The sequence below is a fragment of the Erinaceus europaeus genome, chromosome 1, assembly GCF_950295315.1.
Source record: "Erinaceus europaeus chromosome 1, mEriEur2.1, whole genome shotgun sequence".
Classification (NCBI taxonomy): Eukaryota; Metazoa; Chordata; class Mammalia; order Eulipotyphla; family Erinaceidae; genus Erinaceus; species Erinaceus europaeus.
Window position 1 is genome coordinate 13,867,287 of NC_080162.1, and position 25,386 is coordinate 13,892,672.

The following is a 25,386-nucleotide window of genomic DNA, read 5'->3' on the forward strand; positions in this document are numbered from 1 at the left end:
TTTGAATCGCATATTATAGAATATTTCATTTCAGTCCTTTACAACCACCAAATTGAATTTTTTTTAAAGAAAGGAAAAAAGAGAACTAGAGATTTTATTATAAACTCTCATAGCATTACACTAATGGGTGTTATTCCCTTGATCTTGCAAACCTTTGCCAGAAATATATATATTATGTCTCTGAATTGATAGATTTAGAGAACATAAGTGTAGCAAATAGACTTGATTTCCTAAAAAAAAAACAATGGCATGGAATTTTAGTTCACAAAGGAACTTTTATAGTCATCTCCATTTTTTTCCCATTCTAAACATTTTAGAGTAGGGGTCACTTACAGTTGAAGGGGCAGAACTGGAGAAGTCTTTGCTGATGAGTTACAGAGGCCTTCAATTTAAGTACCTGGTAAAACAATTAAAGCTAGCAGAATAGAATTACCAGAGTGGAGCTTTGTTGATGGTGGTTTGCTACAATGATTTCCATTGGGCTAACCATTTGATGGCAAGCCAGAGGCAAGAGGAGAAGATAGAGTTAGGAAATAGACCTTGAGTAAATCTTATCCTAGAGGCAAGAGGATGTGAAGTGGTGCCTTCTAAGAATGTAAGAATGTCAGCTGGCAGCCACCATTACTCCCCAAGGGAGAAACGAGACCATTATTTCTTAGGGAGAAGTCACTTGTCTTCTTTCTGGGTAGATTAGGCTTTGACATCCCATACTGCCTTTGCTATCATTTCAATACGTTCTCTGAATCTAACCTTAGTTCTCTGTGCAATGCTTCTTATTTAATTAAAAAATATAGAGGCCAAAGATGATGTCATGTCATTTTGAAAGGCTCCAGTTCCTGGAGTACTACCAGGAAAAAAAAAAAAAGTCATCTTCCTTGAATTCAGTCCACTTTTAAAATGTCCTGAGAAAGAAGCCGTCTTAGAGCAGCTAGAGAAATACTGCTTACAGACAGACTCACTTCTTCTGAGCTCACATTGTCTACAGACATTCTTCAGTCCTGGAAGCACTGAAATCCTAAAAGATTTCTGATTACTGTTTACTTACCCAACCACAAAAAGACCAGGATTATGTCATCCCTGCAGTCTCAAAAGTGGAGAAGTGAAGACTGCAAGGCCATATGTTAACATTATTATTCTTAAAAACAAAAAAAAAGTAGCAGACTATTTTATTTTTTTATTTTTTATTTTTTTTAATTTTTTAAATATTTATTTTATTTATTTATTCCCTTTTGTTGCCCTTGTTGTTTTTATTGTTGTAGTTATTATTGTTGTTGTCATTGTTGGATAGAACAGAGAGAAATGGAGAGAGGAGGGGAAGACAGAGAGGAGGAGAGAAAGATAGACACCTGCAGACCTGCTTCACCGCCTGTGAAGCGACTCCCTTGCAGGTGGGGAGCCGGGGTTCAAACCGGGATCCTTATGCCGGTCCTTGTGCTTTGCGCCACCTGCGCTTAACCCGCTGCGCTACAGCCCGACTCCCAGCAGACTATTTTAATGAGATGAAGTTATGGAAGGGACAAATTCCTTTCTCACTCTCAGGACCCATTTTTCTTAGCAGTATCATGGAGAGTTCTTTTCAGGGGGCCAGATGCTTGTGCACCTGGTGAAGTGCACACATTACAGTGCAAGGACCCAGGTTCAAGCCCCTGGTCCCCACCTGCAGGGTGAAAGCTTCACAAGTGGTGGACCAGGGGTGCAGGTGTCTCTGTTTGTTTTTTTCAAAGATGACTTTTAAAAATTTTTGAAATATTTTTAATATGTATTTATTCTCTTTTGTTGCCCTTGTTTTATTGTTGTAGTTATTATTGTTGTTGTTACTGATGTCATTGATGTTGTTGTTGTTGGATAGGACAGAGAGAAATGGAGAGAGGAGGGGAAGGCAGAGAGGGGGAGAGAAAGACAGACACCTGCAGACCTGCTTCACCGTCTGTGAAGCGACGCCCCTGCAGATGGGGAGCCGGTCACTCGAACCAGGGTCCTTGAGCTGATCATTATTCTTCATACCACGTGCGCTTAACCCTTAACACTTAACCCTCTCTGTCCCCCCCCCATTTCTCTCTATATATCCAGTAACAAACAATAATTAAAATTAAAAAAGAGTTTTTTTTCAAGCAACCTTTCTAGTAACACCTGGGTTGTAAAGAGCAGTTTGAAAACCACTGCGTTCATAATAATGAACACTTGAGGAGCACTGGAGGTGTAGAAGTCTTTTCACAGAGTTTCTTGGGTCTTCCTCTAGGGAAAGGAAATAGTTGTCAAACATCTTTAAAGTGAGATGAAGTCTCACATCTAGCCTAGACTGGTTTGGTTTCTTTGGGTATGTTCTGTTCAGCTTTATGACTGACCATACAGGATTGCGCTTCTTGCCAAACTGTGAATCCTCGTTAGCAATGATGTCTCTTCTCCTGATTGCAGCGCACCCTTAGCCTCCCATCTTCTCCCTTTCACCTCCATATTTCTCTGCTGGTACAGCACTCGAAAGCGGTGGACAGTGAGGAGATGCATTGATGTCATCTAAGGAATCGGAAGGGGATGGCAGGAGAAGGCATTAAAAATATTGTTTGGGGGGTAGCGCAACGGGTTAAGCACAGGTGGCACAAAGCGCAAGGACCAGCTTAAGGATCCAGGTTCGAGCCCCCGGCTCCCCACCTGCAGGGGAGTCGCTTCATAGGCAGTGAAGCAGGTCTGCAGGTGTCTGTCTTTCTCTCCCCCTCTGTCTTCCCCTCCTCTATCCAATTCTTCTGTCCTATCCAACAATGATGACAACAGTTAATATCTACACCAATAAAACAGTAAGGGCAACAAAAGAGAATAAATAAATATTTAAAAATATACTGTTTTGGATGAATTTAGCTAATTTCTTTAGGAAACAGGTCCAGAAGTTCTTTGTATCTTTAAAAAAACTAAAATAATAGAAGGCCAAGTTAAAAAAAAATGAATTTCACCAAGAAGTCTGAAACTTAATGAGAGACGTGATCAAACTAGCTTCATGATTAAATCAAACTTCCTGCTTTTGAGGCTGGGAACTAGATGCCAGGAGGTAAACTTCGATCAGCTCCAGATAGTGTCTTAAAATTAACACACATTCAAAGAGGACATTGAATTACAAAATGAAAACCTTGAGTAAATGTATAATCAAGCATGAAGAAAGTGTATCTGTGGGAAGAGAGAGAACTGAAAGTGTGATGCAGCTGCTGAACCAGGACGAGTTCTCGTGTCCTTCCCTGTCTCCTTGTGGGTCTCATTGTGTGTTTGGACAATTGGGATGATTTAGGCAGTTCTTGCTTTAGAATCCATGGGCAGTGTGTGCATTAATAAAAGACCTTCTGGGCACAAGAAATAGAGGTGTGTACCCAGGAAAACTGTGCGTTTGAAAGCATTTAGCAGTTGGAAAGAACACATTTTATGACTTTCCTGTGGAAAGAAAAAAAAAAGTCTCAAAAGGACCTGATTTGTCATCAGGGTCAGTCAGTGGAAGCTCAGTAGACAGAAAGAGACCACTTCCTCACTTCTTTGAAGGTCCAGCTCTTGTCTTCACTCCAGATGCGCCCTCTTTGGTTTGAAAAAAAAACAACAAAGAAAACAGTATTTAAATTTCAACAGCAGAACTGACAGGGAAAGCTAACAGATACCCAGCTAGTTGTACATGACTTATTAGTACTAAATGGTTTGAGGATTGATCACTTCCTGCTCATGATCTCAGTCTTAGTGTGTTTTTTTTCCTTCTAATAATTTATTATTTACTTTTAGAGAAATTTTGTTATTTCTATGAAAGAGAAGTGCTGAACAAAGCTTTCTTTAGTCTAGATGGTAGGTTACAGGAGAACATAGTTTCCACACAATAAATACTACCATTAGTCTCTTACTGCATTTTTCACAGTTTTTATTATGTTCTTTTTTCCCTTTTGCCACTTATTTTTTATATTTACTTATTTTCCCTTTTGTTGCCCTTATCGTTTTATTGTTGTAGTTACTGTTGTTGTTGTTATTGATGTTGTTGTTAGATAGGACAGAGAGAAACGGAGAGAGGAGGGGAAGATAGAGAGGGGGAGAGAAAGACAGACACCTGCAGACCTGCTTCACCGCCTGTGAAGCGACTCCCCTGCAGGTGGGGAGCCGGGGGCTCGAACCCGGATCTAAGCCGATCCTTGGCCTTTGGGCCACATGTGCTTACCTCCAGACTCCCCACTTATTTGTTTTTAATACCCCATAATAGGATGCAGTCATCCTGGGTATTGAATCAGGTCTTACTGTTGCTTCTCACCTGATTGCATAGTAGGCAGTAGATGGAGGCTGTTCGGTAAATTAATGAAAGGCTCAATAATGATACATCTAGAACTTACCTATGACTCAGTGGTGAACATAATATCATAACTAATATGTTACATATACTACACATGTATGCATGTTACACTAGTAAGGCAGGTGGTTAGGTTAGAAAAAAACATAATTTTACTTGATACTTTAAAAAAGCAAATAGAGAGAGTCAGGCTGTAGCACAGCGGGTTAAGCGCAGGTGACGCAAAATGCAAGGACCAGCATAAGGATCCCAATTCGCGCCCCCAGCTCCCCACCTGCAGGGGAGTCGCTTCACAGGCGGTGAAGCAGGTCTGCAGGTGTCTATCTTTCTCTCCCCTCTCTGTCTTCCCCTCTGCTCTCCATTTCTCTCTATCTTATCCAACAATAATGACATCAATGACAACAACAATAATAACTACAACAATAAAACAATAGGGCAACAAAAGGGATTAAATATTTTTTTAAAAAAAGCAAATAGATTTAAAAACTATGTAAAATGTGAAACGAAGTGCACAGAAGAGATACGATCATGACAGAAATAGTGGTTTTTTTTCTTATGCGATTCAAATGACATACACTGGGTGTTTTCTGACCCTGCGGAGCTTCCAGGCCCCTTCTGAGTGGGGTTTGGGTGAAGGTATGTTTCACGGGGCCTTTAGCACCTTTGAGGGATGATGTAGACCGTTATGCAGGGATCCTGTTTCTTCTTTGACACAAGTTTCAGATAGATCAGGTCGGAATTGTGTTATTTGAAAGAGTGGAGGCAGGTTATAATTATTTTTTAGATTATAATTAAATATAAGATAATGACCAACATGTATACTTTGAAAGTTGGGAAAGAGACTTGAAACCATTTGTTGCAATATACCAACTATAAAAGCAGGGAGGGTTTTATTTCTAGTTATACCTGCTAGTTCTGTTTTTTTTTTTTTTTTTTTTAAAAAAAAGGTTAAGAATGTCTCACAGAAAGCTAAATAATGAAAAACTTACATAGTCTTGAGATCTTACTCTGGCCTTTTGAAAAAGGTTTATTGAGGGTATAGGCTGTGAAAGACCTATTTGGGCACACATTCCTGTGCACAAGGATCCAAGTTCAAGCCCCTGGTTCTCACCTGCAGAGGGAAACGTCACTAGCAGTGAAGCAGTACTGCAGGTGTCTGTCTCACTCTCTGCCTCCCCCTTCTCTCTCAATTTCTCTCTGTCCTATCAAAAAAAAAATACATTGAAGAATTATTCTTTAAAAAAGTTTATGGAAACAAGGGGATTCTTTCTGTTTAAGGGAGTGAAGGTGTCATTTGCCTTATAATTTTTAACCACCCTTTTCCTATGCCATAGATCATTACTTTTAAAAATATTTTTTACTATTTATTTATTTATTTCCTTTGTGTTGCCCTTGTCGTTTTCATTTATTGTTGTTGTACTTATTATTGTTGTTGTTACTGATGTCGTCATTGTTGGATAGGACGGAAATGGAGAGAGAAGGGGAAGGCAGAGGGGGGTGGACAGAAAGACAGACACCTGCAGACCTGCTTCACCGCCTGTGAAGCGACTCCCTTGCAGGTGGGGACCCGGGGGCTCGAACCAGCATCCTCATGCCAGTTCTTGTGCTTTGCACCATGTGCGCTTAACCCGCTGCACTACTGCCTGACTCCCTGCCATAAATTATTATTACAGAACCCTTGGTGCCAAATTGAGGGGTTCCCCCCAAAAAAAAATTTGCTGTTTTTAGCCTTTAGGTAACTTCACAGAAAGCTCTGTGGCTATAGAAATCAAACAAATGACAATAACAATAAAAATCACCTCCTGATTTTATTATATTAAATGCCACCACAACACCCTTGCCACATCCCACCCCCTGCACATTCCAGTAATGGAGTTTTCCTGTAACCTAGTTTGGAAATATTCACAAGGACCTCAGAATTTGTTCTTCTCTCTTCCTGGTTCCAAGGTAATGTTATACTTGCTCAGTTACAGTAAATGACGTGGTTTCCCTAAATTAATCAGTTGCCAGTTCATGCATCTGTTATTCGGTAAAATTTTAATTTATGTACAAAAATAAAATAAAAGGAAAATATTTAAAAGGCCATTCTATGTTGTTCAATATATTGCAAGCTGTTGCTTTCTGTGCTACCCCATTTGCATTTTAATTTCTGATGTATTTGATCAATATCCTATTTTCAAGACCTTAAGGGAATAAATAGCTCATAACATACATAGATTCAAATTGTGACATTGTTTTGATAGTTAAAGGACTTAATATGAAAATATGCGTGAGGACCAGCAAGATAGCTCACCTGGTAAAGTAGCTTTGTCTACCCACTACCCATTGCTCTAGAGGCAGCTTATAGTATCTTCCCCTTTATTTCTCTGTCACTTTCTATCTGAAAATGTCAACCCTAGGAAACCCTAGGAATTACCAAAAATTAAAAAATAGAAAAAAAAACAATGAAAATATATAGCCTGAGAGAACTGTAACTTCTGTAATCAATTTGATCGTTTTAATGCATTTGCAAATTGATTTTAGTTTTTTTTAAAAAATAAAATATTTAGTTTTCTTAAAGCAGATTACATGGTTCAAAAATTTGAAAAGCACAGAAGTTTGTTTGCTAAGGGGTCTCTTTCTATTCTTTTAAATTTACTTATTTTTTTGTATAGAGACAGCCAGAAATTGAGAGTGAGGGGGTTCAGAGAGAGAGAGAGAGACATCTGCAGCACTGCTTCTCCACTTACAAAGCTTTCCCCCTGCAGATGGGGACCAGGGGCTCGAACCAGAGTCCTTGCACATTGTGATATGTGCATTCAACCAGCTACACCATCACCCTACCCCAAGAGTCTCTCTCTACATCAGTCCTTAGCCACATATTTCACTGCGTCCCTCCAGCAACCAATTTTTTCTGATTAATTTGAACAGATAAAGATGTATTTTAGCTAAAAATCTTGTTTAATTTTTAAACTTTAACACATACCATAAAGGAACTTTGTGAGTTTGAGATCTTAATGGCAGATACCTACATTAATATCCAGAGAAATTTGAAATGCATCTGACAAAATATAGAGCCCAAAGTAAAAAAAAAAAAAATCTGTTTTTATTGTAAAGAACTGAATGTGAGCTCTCAGGCTGACACCATAAGTCTCCACATATACTTATTTGGACTTCTGTCTCTGGGTTTCCAGAACAGATTGCTCTCTTCTGACTGTTGCATATGTATTGAAGCCTGGCACTGTGAGTCTCTTGTGATGCGAGATTGAATTTCTCACTATTTTTCAGATAACAGCCCGCCGTCAATGGAAACATATTTATGATGAATTAGGTGGTAATCCAGGGAGCACCAGTGCTGCCACTTGCACCCGCAGACATTATGAAAGGTGAGAACCCTTTCCTTCAAATGAATGTTCTTGCTTAATTAAATGTGTGTTCCTTAGAAGAAGCTTCTGGTCAACGGTAAGAGGACATCTAAAAGACCTTATCGGAAACAAAAGTGTCCCTCTGTCATTCTGCTTTGCACACCAGCTTGTGTTTTATTATTTTTTTATATGTTGTTACTTTTGTAGGAACATAGCTTTCTCTGGTTACAGGGGCTAAAATTAGATGTTCTTTCTGTTTGGCTTTATCCTCTGACCACCTGCCTGACAATGCCTTTGTCTTTTTTTTTTTTTAATCCGCTGCCATAAATTACCCAGTATGTTCTCAGTAGGTTTATTTAGTTTGAGAAAGTCTAAAGTTTATAAAGCGTAGGTCTGTAATGTTCCATATAATTGTGTTAACATTGAACTGTATTAACAATGAGTATAATATTGAAAATTAGGCATTTCTTGAGTAATAAAATTGACCACAGGTAAGATGCACTCTTTTTGTGCTTTTCTTCTATTGTTATGCTTTGACCCAGAAAAAAAAAATCTTTTTTTGTCAAGATTTGCATGATTTAGTCTTCTAGACATTTCTTATTTTGGAAAACTGATCATAATGTAGACAAGAAGTAGTTCTCAAATGAGCTACTCAGAGAGTGTATTTCCTCTTTGTATTGAGACCATGAAGGCCAGTTAGTGAGTACTTCATTATCTTTGCTCTGTGATTCAAACCCACACATAGTTTAAGGAAACCAACTTCTTCAACACTGATATTGCCCTGCTGGAGTATTAACTAAATCAACTCCCTGGTTTCAAATCAATAGCTAGTGAAACCCAAAGTAGGAGTATGTCTGTCTGTGTTTTTATATTCATGGATGAAAAGAAGTCAACACCATGGCTAAATTTAAAGTTGTTCTTCGCATGATTACCATTCCAACTTTAACCAGATACTTAACATATCTGCTTTTGGATCATGCAAATCCATCTTCATTTACCCTTTAACACACTGACTCTTAGTTATATTTCATTTGAGCTTAATTATATTTTTACCTGTACTGCATTTAACTCTACATACATCTCTTCTAATTATAACCACTCAACAAAACTTAGAATGTTTCTGTAGGGAGCCAGAAGGTGGTACCTCAAATTGAGCGTGCACATTTCCACATGCAAGGATCCCTGGGTTCAAATCCCAAGGGCCCACCTGCAGGGGAAAATCTTCCCCAACAGTGAAGTAGTGCTGGAGGTGTTTCTCTTTCTCTCTTCCTCGCTATCTCCCCCTCTCAAGTTCTCCTGTCCAAGCACTAACCAGGTCCAACCCTGCTTAGCTTCTGAGAGCAGATGAGATCAGGTGTGTCCAGGGTGGTTTGGCTGTAGACTCCTTTCAATTTCTCTCTGTCCTATCACCATAAAAAAAAAGATAAAAATATAGAAAGAATGTTTCTGTAGATAGAACTATATAAAAGAGTTATTTGAAAATACCCACAACGTATTCCTACGAGACTGCCTTTCTTGACTACAGTAATTCAGAAAAAGATTAAATAAGAATTCAAATTCTTCATGGCATTCTTTTCAACACAGTACACAAATGTTTAAATGAAAGTATTATTTTTCTTAATAAAGTCCATATATTTTTCTTTTTTCTTTTTTTATCATGGCACTGATTAGCTCTGGCTTATGGTTGTGCGGGGAATTGAACCTGGGACTTCAGAGACTCAGGCACAAGATTCTCTTGCATAGTCATTGTACTACCTGCCCAAAGTCCAAATTTCCACTGTGTATAGTGTGCAAACTCTGAAGTCCTAGTACAAAATCATATCGATATCTCAGGTAGTTTTCTGTAAATGCCATCTAAGGACATCAGAATCAACTGAAAGAAAATTTTTATTAGAAAAACTGTCTCTGGTTTTTAAATGGCTTTATTCTTACAGTGAACTATCCTTAACCCCAATGTCCCCAACTTGCGAATCATCAATCATAAATGACAAGCTAGCAATTAAAATTGGGGGGGAAAAAAGAGTACATTTCAGTTGTTAGCTAACTCATGTCTTTAAAGAATGAGAATTAATCACTTTTATTACAAAATATCACATGGTAAAAAAAATAGACAAGATTAAGATGGAAAAAGGACTGGATCCAACAGTTTCATGGTTGTGTTTCATGTTCTCTAGCAATTGTCTGGATAAAAATGGCTTCAATCTTAATTGTCAATGTGTATCCTTTGAAGACTGTATAATTTGTTTCATGATTTATCTGTTTCTGGTATAGCGTAATCTTAAATGCCTTCAATCAAACAAATTGGAAAAGTTTAGTAGAGATACCTCAAACTTTTACAACTAAGAAACATCAAGATGTTTTTAATATACTTTCAAAATCTTTTCATTAGTGATTTAATAATAATTTACAAAATTTTAACAGGGGGATAATTCCACACCTTACTTCCCACCAGAAGTGACCCCATTCCTTACATTGGCTGTCTCAAGAGATAAGGGTTGACTATTATTTCTGTAACTATCAATCTATGATTATATATTAAGTGTACTTTTTAATGCTCGCTCTTGGGAGCAGACTGTATATTTCTAAAAGGTGTAGTGTCATATTTGGCTGGAATTTTTTGAAAAGTCTTGTCACTTATTCAAATCTAGAATGTACTTGGTCAATACATGAGTCATGATGTAAAGAGTAATGAAAACCAGTAAAAAGAATGAAAACTACCCTAAGGTGTTCAACAAAGAGAATTTAATGTAGGGGTTGCTTAAGCAAGTGTTGATGTCCATCTCGATGGGGACTCAAACTGGGATCCATAGTTATATGGAGAAGGATATATGCAAGGACCGAGGTTCAAGCCCCCAGCTCCCCAACTACAGGGGGGGGTCATTTCACAAACAGTAAGGCACGTCTGTAGGTGTCTATCTTTCTCTCCCTATCTCCCCTTTCTCTCTCAATTTCTCTCTGTCCTATCCAATGAAAAGAAAGAAAAAAATAAAGCCACCAGGAGTGATAGATTCATAGTACCAGCACCAAGCCCCAGGGACGGGGGCAAAAAGAGAGAGAGAGAAGGCAAGGCTTAAAAAAGGGGGAGGATATTGTCGGTGTGCTTCTAGTTCTGCTTCTGGGAGCCCTTCTGTTCCACTGCTTGACGTTGTGGTCTATTTACATGGTCATTCTGTTACATTGGTTTGGTCTCACTCCCCCTGCCTCCGGGAGATTTTGGTTTAGTCCTTGCTAGTTTCGGGCTTCTTCCTTCTCCCCGCCCCCTATCCTCCATACTTCCTGGGTTCCGGAAGCTGCAGCAGGAGGAGAGAGATGGAGGAGCCCATTGTGTTGTGATTAGGTTGTGGGACTGCTTGCCCGCTTGTGAATAAAGATTAAACTACGTTCTCAGCTCAGCCATGAGTTTCTAGTCATCTCTGACTCCCGCCTGTGAAGCCAGCCCAGCGAAAACAACAGGATATAGATACAGATATATAGATATATCTAGAAATAATAGTCAACCCATGTATATAACCTTGGGAGAACTATTGCAGTTTGGGAACAGTGTGGAATTATATCCCTGTGATCTCATAATTTTATAAATCAATATTAAATCACAAAAGAAAAGGACGTTGTAAGTAGATATCTAATCTGGAGATGTCCATAAGAAAATGTTAGGCCTTCCAGACCAGGTTGGTATGACTAGATTTCCTATTCTGCTATCTACTTATCTTGTTCTTTTCACTCTAGTACAGAGAGTGAGGTCTTTTCCTTCACCAAATTTCCTTTCATGGATGATGAAAAAAAAAAATCACTGATCTACCCTGCAGTATGGACTAATTAATTTCTTTTTTTTTTTTTTTTGCCTCCAGGGTTATTGCTCCACCGCTCCTGGAGGCCAGTTTTTTCCCCTTTTGTTTCCCTTGTTCTTGTAGCCTTGTTGTGGTTATTATTGTTATTGTTGATATAGTTCATTGTTGGATAGGACAGAGAGAAATGGAGAGAGGAGGGGAAGACAGAGAGGGGGAGAGAAAGACAGACACCTGCAGACCTGCTTCACCACCTGTGAAGTGACTCCCCTGCAGGTGGGAGCCGGGGGCTCGAACCGGGATCCTCATGCGGGTCCTTGCTTTTGGCACCACATGCGCTTAACCCACTGCACTACCACCCAATCCAATATTTAATTTCTTTTTCATGCAATGTGGTTCATGTTTCCAGTAAATGTTTCATTTTCCATCAAGAAAAAAGCTGGTTCCTCAGTAAATGTGACTTGCGTATTAGTTGGGCACTTTTGGTTTATTAATGAGTGTAATAACGACAGTGCTGGTTGTTGAAAAGAATCAATGAGTGTTTTTATTTAAGGCATAGCAGAAATGGTACAATGCCTTTGAATGCATCATTGTCGCTGAAGGCCTGACTCGCCCAAACTTGCCTCTGATTGGTTTAAATCAAATAGGTCCAAGCACTTCATAAAAATGTCTTTGTCAGCTTGGTTTTGCTTCCAAACCTATTCATCTCTGTCAGTTTTTAATATTAGTACCAGGCTCCTGGCTGTAGTCCATTAGTACTGTACTTAATTGCTCATGTTACAGATGATCACCAATATAAAAAGCATTAATGTTTTCCCATCTTGAGACTGTTCCTATGTGGATGCCTCCAAGTCTGCAGATCTTGTGAAGTATGGGGTTTATAGACAGTATCGGGTTTATAAATAAAGTTACTGTAGATTAGAATGCACCTCCTTCTGGACAGGACCCTTCTAGTACTATTTTTCTTTTTTGTCCAAGTCTACTTAAGGTGCCCTGAATCATTTCACGGAGATCATAGCTCAGTTTTCTAGAATAGTAATTTACTTCAAAAGCTTGATTTTCACATACAATTTTTAAAATGTTTTTAAAGCACATGCAATGGGAGGGGGTGTTTACACAGAATACTAGATTACTGGTTTTGATTTTCCCGAATAAATTACATGGTCTGTTTCTATGAAGCATATAGAGTTGTTATTAGGGATTTTAAAAAGGAACATTAAGGCCAAAGTACTTTATGATGTGCTTTTCTGAGTATTGAGAAAATCAAAATCATAAGCAAATGTATTTGTTAGTGGAGGAAATGAGCAAAATTACACTTCATCTTCTTGCATACTAAATGCCCAATTTCAAACTCTAACCTTTCACTTTGCCCATAAGCATTCCATAGGCACATTTTTTTTCCCTCCAGGGTTATTGCTGGGGCTCAGTGCCTGCACAACAAATCCACTGCTCCTGGAGGCTATTTTTTCCCCTTTGTTGCCCTTGTTATCGTTGTCGTCATCGTTATTATTATTGTTGTTGTTGTTGCTGCTGTCATTGTTGGGTAGGACAGAGAGAAATCAAGAGAGGAGGGGAAGATAAATAAGGGGAGAGAAAGATAGACACTTGCGGACCTGCTTCACCACCTGTGAAGTGACCCCCCCACACACACAGGTGGGCCGCTGGGGGCTCTCAGACTGGGATCCCTGATGCCGGTCCTCGTGCTTCGGCGCCATGTGCACTTAACCCGCTGGCTATCGCCCAACCCCCTGCATGGAAACAATTTTGCATTGGCTTAGGGTGAACTATATATCCAGGACAGATGTTTTCAGGCAGAACCCAAGTGACAGTCAGCTGGACCTTCAGTCTTTTTTCTTTTAGGTGGGAAGCCAGCTGTGGGAGGCTTATATTTCCAGCAAGATAAGTATGTGTTTTAAGGTAAATGACAAACATATATTAGGATGTAGGAAACCAAAGCAAAGTGAGTGACCATTCTTCTCACGTCCAGGGTGAGATTTGCTATATTCTCTTTTGAATACCCTTGAAGTTAATCAATATGGAAACCAGAAAGTCAAATCAGAATCTCATTATTTTATGTTTGAGAAGTCTCTTAGTCATCCTCCACACCAGCCCCTCAAGTGAGCCTTTATGACCTGTGTGTTGTGTACAACCAGTCCAGGGTGAGCAAAGCACAGTGATAGTGAACAAGCAGATTCTCCTACATAGCAATTTACCTGGATAATTTTATGTCCTTTGGGAAAAAAATATGCAGCTTGTATGTTATATGCTTTTTTTTTTTACATTTTTCTAGTAATTCACTTTATGAGGTTTTGCAAAAAATACCAGTAGGCAACAGAAAGTTTGGAAAAGTAATATTTCAGGCCAGCTTATTAGAAAAAGCGCTACTCCAAGAACCAGAGATAGCTCACCCATTACAGAACCCACACATTACCATGTGCAAGGACCCTGGTTCAAATCCCTGGCCTCAACATGTAACACTACACTCAGGGGAAAGCTTCATGAGTGGTGAATAGTGCTTTAGTATCTCCCTTCCTCTATCCTGTCTTTGGAAACAAAAAAGAAAATTATATCTTCTACTGGAAGCAGCAGAGTCTTGTAGATATGAAGTCCCAGTGAAGGCCTGGCAGGAAAAAAATAAATGAAAAAAAGAAGAGGGAGGGGTGTTTGGAGAGGAAGGGTGTTCCGTTCCACAATAGCAGACACAAGCTCGTAGGTATGGGGACAGGTAGCGTAGGTGAGCGCTGCTGGTCAGAAAACGCGTGCATAGGCCGGGCCAGTGGACCCTCCCCCCCATACTGCCGCCTCATTTATTCTTTCTGAATAGTTTTTATGTAACATCCCCTGATTTAGAAATCTTGCCCCCCCGTTGTTTCTGAAAATAGCCCATATAAACTAAATGAGACCCAACTGTGGGTAAAATGTAACCTATGGGCTATGTTTCCTATGAAAGCCAAATTGTCTTTGGTACTGGGCTCACCTAGGCTCTCTGTTGAAACACCCTGTGTAGCAGGGCGAGGGAGACGTCCCACTGTTTAAGACTCTTCACCCAAACGCCCTTCTGCATGCCCAACAGCGTGCCTCCTGTTGCTTCCAGAAGGCCTACCTTGCATTTTGAAATTGTTTCTTTTTCCTCAGTAATGATCTTCCATATGCTTAACACAGCTCCGTATCACTTCAAAGTCTTCTGATTCCATTCAGCCAAGGCTCAGAACACAATTTATGGACTTTCACCATCTTGGCTTGCTCTTGTATAGATCCCTCCAGTTGAGTCACTCAGAATGCCCAAAGCTGTTCCAGATGTGGCATACATACACTGTTTCTTGGGGTGTAGGCTGTGTTGCTCTATAACAACAACAAAACAAAAAAAAAAAAAGAGAGAGAGAGCCTAAGATTACATTTGACATTAGTAAGAAGCCTCTCTAGTGGTCCATTTCTTTATTTTAGAAGGATAAATTTGCTACTTAATATGCCTGTTTCCTTTGCTGCGGTCTCAGGAGCCAATTGGTGTTTTCCAAACATCTGTCACATGCAGAACTCTCAGGGGTAAAGAAAATGTCTAAATCAAAAAGTTTAGACTAGGTTTGGCAAACAGTGAGAATGCCCACTCCTCCCACTTTCATGGTAATGATTGCTAAGAGAACGTGATGCTGCTTCTTATGAGTCCCCAAGGTACAGTCCCAGTTCATTAGAACAAAGAGTTGTTGTCACCCTTGGGTCACCTAATAATATCAATTACCTAATAATATCCAATTCATAGATCATGCATGCAAGAAAGTTCAATATATAAGGCTATAAAAAGCAGATGAGTCATAGATCCAAATAATAAGTTCAATGGGGGTCAAAGAAAGAATTTCCAACTGGAATAAGCAAAGCCTTCTGGGAGGATATAGATTTTAGATTTGAACTGGATCTTAGAGAGATTAAGTTACTACTTAAGATAGATTATCATGTGTTACTTTAAATATATCTGCCCTAGAATTCAAAAAGAGTGAAGAAACTATTTTTAAAAGCAAGGGCCATGAGACTTCTTTCCTTGAGACTCCCCGGTGCACTCATTACGACTTCATGAACATGTCAGGGACTTGGAAATTAAGGGGTGGGGGAGGAGGTGAGTAAATTAAATATAAATCCCAAAATGGCAGTTTTCTCTAAGAAATGCAAATAAAGTGATAGGGACTAAGGTAGTGAAGTGGTCTGTCAGAATTCTAAGGCTGAAATTTCAAATTGACTACTCCAAACACAAGGACAGTCATTTATCCTCTCAATGTTTTCCACCCATTGTGAGGTTGACTGATTCATGGAGTTGCATCCCCTTTCTGGATCCTGTCTTGATGATGGGAGCCTTCATCCATGGATGTATTCCATTGGTAGTCACAAAGACATCGTCATGTCCCTTTCCTCAAAATCCCACAGAAGGCTTCTTAGCTGTTACAACAACTAGCAGCATGAAAAACATCCCACAAGGCCCTGACATTTAAGCAGGCTAATAAGGCATTGCTCTTGCTCTTTCCTCTACATCCCACCAAGCTTGTCTTGGCCAGGGACCGGACAGGTAGGCTTAAGCATTTGATGCCTGGAGTAGCTTCTTTTTATCCTCTGTAAAGAATTTCTCCCAAAAGGACCGTCAGGTAATTTTATAAACTAGAGTCTCCATCATATCACTCAGCATGCCTGAAATGCTCTGATAACTTTCCAATGCCTGGGTATTTCAAGAAACTTCTAAAAAGGAAAACAAAACTCTAGCCAGGCCCTGGAGTAGAAAAAAACTGGTTTCTGTTTAAAGGAAAATAAACAACAGTCTCTATTTTAAAATTCTCAAATTTGCCTCTAAATACAAGTTGTAATTAATAGAAGTTGAAGTTTACACTGTGGAGTGTAAAAACCCTCAGGCACAAACTAATCAAGTGTGTGTGTCATGCTGTAAACTACAGAAAGTTCTTTGTTTGACCCAAGAGAGAGAGAGATTGTCAAACAGCAGTTTTACTTTGTCAAGCTCTTTTATTGTCTCATTTTTGTTTTTACACAACACCCTCCCACCTGAATATAGCTATAGTATTAATAAAAAAAAACTTTGCAGGTCCCATGTTTTATTGATATTTTTCATCAAGCATGAATTTGAATTTGAGAATAGATTAGGTGTCTTAGCCCTTTTTCTTTTTGATAAATAACAAGAGGTTTCTACTTATGATTTTCTGTCCTCAGGGCTTTATCATTAAGATTAAATAACTGTACTCTCAAGCATACTGCTGCACAAACATCTTTTCAATTATGTGAGTAACAGATGCCTTCACAAAGGAACTATTGAAAATTCAGAAAGCATGTTTCCAAAAATGTATCAGATTTCAGAAGAATGTCATTGTTTACCATTAAAATATATCTTTAATTCTTCTACTGAAAACCTCTTGGAACATTTTGTTTTTGTCTGAGTTATTACAAAATGTGATCAAAAATAGTAAATGTTCGGGCACTTGTTGAATATTTTAGAAGTGCTGAAATCCTTGGTGTGTAACTTGCTTGGAATTTAAATGCAATAGTTGTTTGTGTTCACATGTGAGCATTGTGTCGAAAACACTGGCGTTATGTTTGTCTGTTGTTCTTGAAATAATGTTTATCTGCATGGCAGGGATTGATGTCACTTAATTCTGAGTTGATTATTGTTTTCTCACGGAACAGAATAATAGCTGCCATTTTTGCTAACTGGTATTGTGGAGCGCTGGGTATACCCTGTTGTGAGTATACATTGTAACCCTAGGGGCACAAAAGAGGCCTTTCTCCAATCTTTACAAATTTCCTTCATCTGTCATGTTCTTAGTTTGGCAGAGACTATCTTAATCTAATTGCTCTTGGAAGTGGCAAAGATCCGTCACAAGAGGAGGGCTTTCATTTTAGCTGGGGAGCCCAATATAGTAGGACCAGTTCCTGCATTCGCGTCTTCATGGGGATATGATTCTTGAGTCTCTTTTATCATCCAACGGCAAGTTTGAGCTGATCCAAGTCTTAAGGAGACCTGTGACAAGTATAATGTAAAATATCCTTTTTGTTCAGTACTCAGGCCACAGGGCTATTGTTTGTTTATTTTTTTTTCCATTTTCACCAGAGCTCTGCTCAGCCCTGGCTTATGGTGGTACAGGGGATTGAACCTGTGACATTTACTGGCTCAGGCATGAAACACTTCTTGCATAACTATTATGCTAGTTCCCTAATATATTTCTGCTATATAGATTTGAGTAATTTGTAGATTTGTTGCCTCTAAGCAAAGAAAAATGCTAACCAAGTTTCTTAGGAGTTTGGAATTCTCTTAGCCCGATATATATTCCTCATCTTTACTGAGGGGGGAGGAAGGTGTTAATGGTCTACAGTGCAGTCCCATGGGTACAGTGTCTCACCTCCCTGTGAAAGTTCTCAGCAAAATACAGGCTCACTCATAATGTAGGTCCTTTTATATCATCATGTACCAGGAACCTAAGGTTCTCTTCAGCCTCGCCCTCCTCCTCCTCCAGAGTCCTTTACTCTAATGCAGTACACCAGGCCCAGCCTAAGTTTCATCTTGTGTTCCCTCTCCCTATCTCTACATATTAAATCCTGCCTTTCAACAAGATCACTGGTATTCTCCTTCCCTTTTTGGCTTATCTTACTTAATATGATATCTTCAAGTTCCATCCAAGATGAGGCAAACGAAATGACTTCATAATTTTTAATAACACACACACACACACACACACACACACACACACACACACTCACACTCACACACATGCTGCAATTTTCCCAGCCACTCACCTGGGTTGCTTCCACATTTTGGCTATTACAGATTGTGCTGCTATAAACATAGATCTCTTCTGTTAAGTGTTCTGGTTTCCTTTGTTATCCCAGTATTTCTCTTTAATGTCTTTTATATCAGTATCTCCATTTACCTGGTGATTCCCAATGTAAGAAGAGGCATTTTACTAAAATGGAGACAGCTTAGACTAGTGAAAGTAGACATCTGTATTTGAGTTCAGATTCAGCTGTTTCATAGCAGCATAACCTTGACCAGTCATTGACTTTTTCCACTGTAAACTTCATTTTCCTCATTCACAGAATGAGAATAAAATAATAAACTTGTGAGATTTCTTTGTTAATGGTTGGAGTAAGGTATGCCATGTACTTGATAGTATTAGGAATTTAATGCATGATAATTGCTATTAATATTACATTGCTTGGTCTGTACATTAAAACAACTAAAGATTGTTCTCCCTAAACACTGAGCTCACTTCTAATCCAGAATCTTTACTGCTAACAACTCTAGTTCAGAGGCCCTACCATTCTGCTTCTGGCTCTCTCCTGCTAAAGCCACCATCTTGCTAGATGACAATACTATGTGTCTTTCTTCTCTCAGTTTTCTTAGACTCACAGTCACTCTGGGACCACTGAGCAAGGCACCAAGAGTTATAAGTGGGCCTAAGAAACTACTGTCCTACCACTTCTAGAAAGAAATGATTATCTTCAAAAGTTTCTCATCCATTTTTTATTGCCTCTAGACAAGTAATGAAACACCAGTGGGCAGATTATTCTCACAGGAAAGAAGTTTTGTTGTTATTGTTGTTGTTCCCTTTTGTTGCACTTGTTGTTTTCTTGTAGTTATTGTTGTTATTATTGATGTCATCATTGTTGGACAGGACAGAGAGAAATGAAGGGAGGAGGGGAAGACAGAGAGGGGAGAGAAAGACAGACACCTGCAGACCTGCTTCACCGCCTGTGCTTCCCCTGTGTTCCCTGCAGGTGGGGAACGGGGTCTCAAACCGGGATCCTTACGTGGATCCATGCACTTCGCGCCACATGCACTTAACCCATTGCACTACCACCTGACTCCCTGGAAAGGAGTTTTTTACAGACAAGAGGTCATGTGTTGTTATTTATAATTATAAATTATATATGTCTTTCAGGTATATACCTTAGCTTAGCATTAAAACAGTACTATTTATACCTCTCTTTTTAAGATGTGGTTTTATATCATTTTATTTATCTATGTATTCATTGAACAGAGACAGAGAGATTAGTAGGAAAGAGAGAGATGGGAGGGTAGGAAAGAGAGAGGTGGTGGTGGTGGGGGGGAATCTGCAGCGCTGCTTCACCACTCATGAAGATTTTCCTCTACAGTTGGGGACCAGGGGCTTGATCCTGGGTCCTTGTGCATTGTAGCACGTGTACTCTAACAGATGGACCACCACCTGGTCCCTTCTTTTTTTTTTTTTTTTGTAATTTTTTATTTATTTATCTTCCCTTCTGTTGCCCTTGTTGTCTTTTTATTGTTGTTGTAGTTGATGTTGTCATTGTTGGATAGGACAGAGAGAAATGGAGAGAGGAGGGGAAGACAGAGAGGAGGAGAGAAAGACAGACACCTGCAGATCTGCTTCACCGCCTGTGAAGCGACTCCCCTGCAGGTGGGGAGCCGGGGGGCTCGAACCGGGATCCTCCTGCCAGTCCTTGCGCTTAGCGCCACCAGCGCTTAACCCACTGCGCTACCGCCCAGCTCCCATGGTCCCTTCTTTTAAAGAACTCAATGCAATATACCCTCAGTAGCTTATGGAAAGGCTACAGCTTTTACACAGAACCCATATTGCATTCCCCTGCCATTTTTTCGACTCCTGTGGGGCCAACAATTTATAGGTTTCTTAGCATGGCACCCTCTATACTTTGATCCTCAGAGCTCTCAGTTTACTTTTTTTTTTTTTGCATGTTAGAAGGTAGTACAAGACTTCTCTTCCTCAACTCTCTTGATTACTGATATTTTGCTCCTCACACACTGCACGCTACTTGTTTTCTGCTCTGCTGAAGCTCCCACCATAAGATGAGGATTTGTATTCGGGGCCGAGATGAAGTTCTTCCATCACTCTCAGATGGGACTTGGATTTTGAAAGAACAGGAATGAGGGAACGCATATCTGTTGTATTTAATGAGTGCTGTGCCCACTGAGGAAGCACGGTCACCGCTCTCCTCTCTCTGCACATGGATGTGGCACGTTTGTGCTGTTTGCCTTTTTCTTTGGTTGCCACCCCTCAGATGCTCTTCTGACATTTTTTTGTAGGTCCAGCTTTGAAAGATCAACAGAATATGAGATTATAAACTCTCTATACTTCTTGGAACCCTCACAAATGGTTGTACTTCATTTCCAAAAAGAAGAATTTCTTTCTGTTGACTTCATATTTGGTGAAATATCGCTTCCCACACTTCACAGTGAAGTTGTATTTTCAGTTTGTGGCTGAGAAGGGAAATAACTAGCCAACCCTCAGAATTTATCAATTCTAGAATCAACTCAGAGGGTTTAATGACTTCATTTGGGACAGGATCAGGTTTGAAGTCCCAGCGGAACCAATAATTCATTCTTTTCCACTGCTATAATAAAAATAAATGATAATAATGGAAAAAACCATGGTAGCATAATAATAATAGCATTTTTGCCTTGCCTTCCACTCTGTTCTGGATTCTACTGTTAGGGCACCAGTAAAACTTTGTGCCTAGATTTTTGTGTCGCAAGCTAAATACCATGAAAGTGTCTATAAAGTAACTAAGATAAGCCTGAGGTTCAAATACAACCCTGAAGATTTTATACTTCTTTTCTCTGCTCTCTGGATTGAATCAGTTCCAGGCATGATTATAATATCATTTTTCAGAACTCTATAAATAGATGGATTCTCATCTCTCCTCTTAAGTACTGTTTGCTAAATGTTTTGGCCCAAAAGTTCAGTCATTCTCTGCAAGCATTAATCAATACAGGAGACATTAGTGGTTACTTGTTCAGATGAGCTTTGACATTATTTTTCCACTGCCTCTGGGGAAGGGAGGAGAATGCTGCTGAGTAAAGATGAAGGGTCTTTTCTTCTTTTTGTGAAATGCAAATGATGAGGACATGTGTGATATACATTTCTTGAATGTGAAACTGCTGCTTCTTGTTGAAAAAGAGAAGCAAGGCCCTGGAGGAGTTTAGAATTTGTAAATATAAAATTATCTGCCTTGGTGCTTTAAAAAAAATAGTAAAAGGGAGAAAGAGTTGGCAGCTTGCCAGATTACTTACATTACAGTAATAGATTTGCTGACCCCTGACTTCTGCTGTAGAGAAATGTATTGAATTTTTCATAATATCAGATGAGGCAGATCTAAAAACCTAGTATACTGAGCACCATTATTTAACTTCAGATTTAACAAAGCCTAAATCTTTTCAAGCCAGCAATTTCTTGTATGATGATAATTTAGTGGCTCAGATACTAATAAATCAAGGTTACAGTGCCATTGATTTGTTAATTTTAACTTAGGTTGATTTTAAGTCATTTTTATTTATTTATTTAAGATGGGAGGAGAGGAAAAAAAAAATCCTCGCTTTTCACAGTGACTGAATTTAATAAGAATCTCCATGATAGCAAAAGGCTCCCCTACTGTTTCTGCTTTGGGGTAGAAAATGTTATTCTTGTATTATTCCTAGGGAAAAATAAAATCTCATACTGCTACAAATCTGATGCCTATGGAAAGATGTTATTTTGTAATAGAGGATGGCTCACCTATTTCAGATCCGTGAACGGCATCGTAAATAAGCATTGTGCTAATCTGAAATGTGGAATCTGGATCATAAAAAAAAGGTCTATTTATCTGCTCAGCTTTTAGTCCCAAGACAAGCTATATAGTGGGGGAGGGAGGGAGGGGAAGCTCTCTGGATTTTTTAAATAAATATATTGCTTCTCTCTCCTATTACTTCCACCCACCTAAAACCAAGCTTATACTCTTAAGAGCTGTAGCCCTCTGAAAATATTCCTCCTGTGTAATGAGTTTTTAGGGGCTGGCATGCAGTTTTGCTTTTATCAGAACAGTTTAGAAACTGATTAAATCTTTGGTGTACTACAAATATTTGAGGAATAATCATGTTCAAGATGCAGGCATGTTTCACTATACTAAATTCTTTATACACTACAAACCTACTCAACTTCCTGCATTGTGCAATGTTGACCTTACATTGGCTAACCTGTTTTTAATGGTATCTCATGTACGTTAAATGTTGAAATATTCAGAAACACATTATAGCTTTCATCCTCTTGCACTGTAAAAAACTTCTAATAATCAAATGATAAGATCATATCCTGTGGGTAATTGTGTTGTACCATGACAGGATAACTGAAAAAACATTCAGTGAAAATTGCACCAAACGGAAATCAGAATATGCACAGCAATTGTTTGTGTGCAGTGGAGACATGAGCCCTGTTCTTCGGGGCTTAGCTGGCCATATTTCTACTTGTTTCTTTTTAGCTGTTGCCTTTCTTGTTTTATTTTGGGAGTCTTTATTCCCTGTGCCACTATAATTATCTTTCAGTGATTTAGAAAGGGGAAGAAACACACACACACAATTGACCTTTACTTAACACACACTCTCTCTCTCTCTCTCTCTCTCTCTCTCTCTCTCTCTCTCTCTCTCCCTCCTCCTAGTCTCCCTCTCCCTTCCTCATTCTGGAAGCTTTGAACAAGCAGGGATTGTGTTTGGATTCAGTTTTACCTTAGTCATGCCTCTTTCCAGATACAAGAAACATTTAATTCCAGATTTCCTGCTTCTGGCTTTAGGCCTTTGACCAGAGAAGTGAAATGTATTTCATGTATTGCAGCCAACCAGCTGCTAAGTTGAGTGAAAGGAGCAAAGAGAGAGAGGAGAGAGAGAGAGAGAGAGAAATGAAAATGTCCCATCTCTTAAATTTGTAAAATTGTGTAAGGAAATTAAAAGTCTCATTGGCATCTACCTAGAGAGCTGAGTTAGGCCAGACCTATCAGACCAAGGTCTGATGAGACTTCTGGAGCCCACCTTGGATCTGTGCTCCTCATCTGCCCTGCTTCCACTTACCCCCCTTTCCCTACCCTCTGATGTATGGTCACCTATTTAGGAAAGAGGATCCTTCCTAGTGTCACCAAATCAATTAACTAGTGGCGTTGTGGGGGGGAGTGGGTGGCAATCAACAGATTGACATACCCAGACATAAATGCTCCTTGGGTTCCCATGACAACCAAACAAAAGGAAAACAAACTTGCCTGTTCCAAATTAAAATGTTTTTATTAAAGTCCATTTAAACTAGTTTTTTTTTGTTTTTTTTATCATCGTCAATACATTTTGCTCATTGTCAAAAATCCCCAAGCTTCCAATGTTGAAGGATAAAGTTCCTGGCAGAACCATGTGAAGAAAAGGAATTCGGGTGGTGGTGTGTGTGTGTGTGTGTGTGTGTGTGTGTGTGTGTGTGTGTGTGTGTGTGTGTGTGTGTGTGGTGTGGTGTGTGTGTGTGTACGTGTGTGTGTACGTGTGTGTGTGTGTGTGTGTGTGTGTGTGTGTGTGTGTGTGTGGTGTGTGTGTGTGTGTGTGCATGTGTGTGGTGTGTGTGTGTGTGTGTGTGTGTGTGTGTGTGTGTGTGTGTGTGTTGGGGGGGTGTAGGGACTTTAAAGATGAGACCAAATACATTCAAATAAGAACAGGGTTGCTTCTCTCTCTCTCTCATCCTCTCTCTCTCTCTCTCTCTCTCCTGCTTAGTTATGCTTTTTATTATATAAACATTAGCTGTAATATTACAGTGGGAAGCAGGTATTCGGCAGCCATATATCATTTTAGTAAGTCTACATAGAGAGAACAGTTTCCAGTTTTAGCAGCTGTAACATGTTTAAACTCAGTTGGTAATAGGATCTGAAGATAACTATCCCCCATGGGCTGTGCTGATCTTCATGACTGGCCCACTGCCAAGTGTGGCTCTCAGAACTAGCATTCACACCTCCTTGCACATACCTTGTCCGAGCATGCTCAGTACACGACTGTTGTTTGTAATCTGCCATATTAGAGTTTGCCTTTCCCACAGTGGACTTGCTGTTTTATTAAAGAAAGGAATAGTTGGGTTACAGATGTCCCCATATCTGTACTAGTAAACAGCAACAGCTGGAGTTGAGGTCTAGACTGCTTAGTGAGAGTAGCTAACAAATATCTAAACCGAAAAGAAGTTTTTACAATTTGTAGCTGAAAAATATTGAGGGTGCTCAATATTTGAGGACATTTATATTATTCACAGGCCAAGTACACTTTCTTCATTGAGTCAACTTGTCTTATTTAAAACAAATTCTGATTGCCGCGTGAAAAGTTCACATTTTTTAAGACAGAGCCCTGTATTAATCCCACAGTGAGTCATTAATCATACCCATTGCATTATAAAAAACTTAATCACTGAAGTTGAAACTGAGATGGTAATGCAATCCATCCTTTTTAATTACATCAGCTATTTTTTCCTTTCAGATCAAGAGCTACATCACAAAGGGAAAAACAGATTAAAACTAGAGCTGTTTGATGTTTCTCTTTTTAGAGCCATTTTATATACTTTGTTTTAAAAGTTCTATCATTTAAATGCTTGGATTTTTTTAATCCCTCTTATTATATATATTGGGGCTCTAACAATTTCCCTTCTGTCTTACTGCCATTCTCTTTTATTTGGTGTCCCAAAACAGAGATCCTCTTAACTGGTATCATCCTACCCTCCTCACCCTCCCACACCCATCCCAAGTGATGATGGCTAAGACAGCTGTCTCTCAGCTAGGCTGTGCTAGCCTTCAGTTAACTCCTATCCAAAGTGACCCGTCTGTGTTGTGACACACATGCAAATATAAATCTGGATCTAGCTGAGATCCGACTTGAACAGTTAGTAATCAATTTTATGATAGCTCACAAAGATCTGAGCCAAACAAGTCTATGTCTAGGAAGCCTTAGTTGAAACTAATTAGAGTGCCCAGTATTTGAACAACTTGGTATTGTTTATAGGCCAAATTGGTTTAAATTCAACCTCTAGCAAAAGGTGTGACTCTCAGCAAATTATTTAACCATTCTGGGCCTCAGTAACCTCGTCTGCTACAAAGGATTGATGATGATGATGGTGATGGTGGTGGTGATGATGATGGTAACAATAGTATGCCATAGAAT

At 39.3% G+C, this 25,386-nt stretch overlaps 1 protein-coding gene across 2 annotated transcripts in view; it reads left to right on the top strand.

The window, feature by feature from the left end:
- Positions 1-25,386, top strand: part of ARID5B (AT-rich interaction domain 5B) — a 217,424-nt gene that overhangs the window by 179,916 nt on the left and 12,122 nt on the right. For both annotated transcript variants that reach the window (XM_007517383.3, XM_016185679.2), the window contains one exon: positions 7,568-7,665. In XM_007517383.3, coding sequence (XP_007517445.2) covers positions 7,568-7,665 — 98 coding nt within the window. The remainder of the gene's footprint in view (positions 1-7,567; positions 7,666-25,386) is intronic.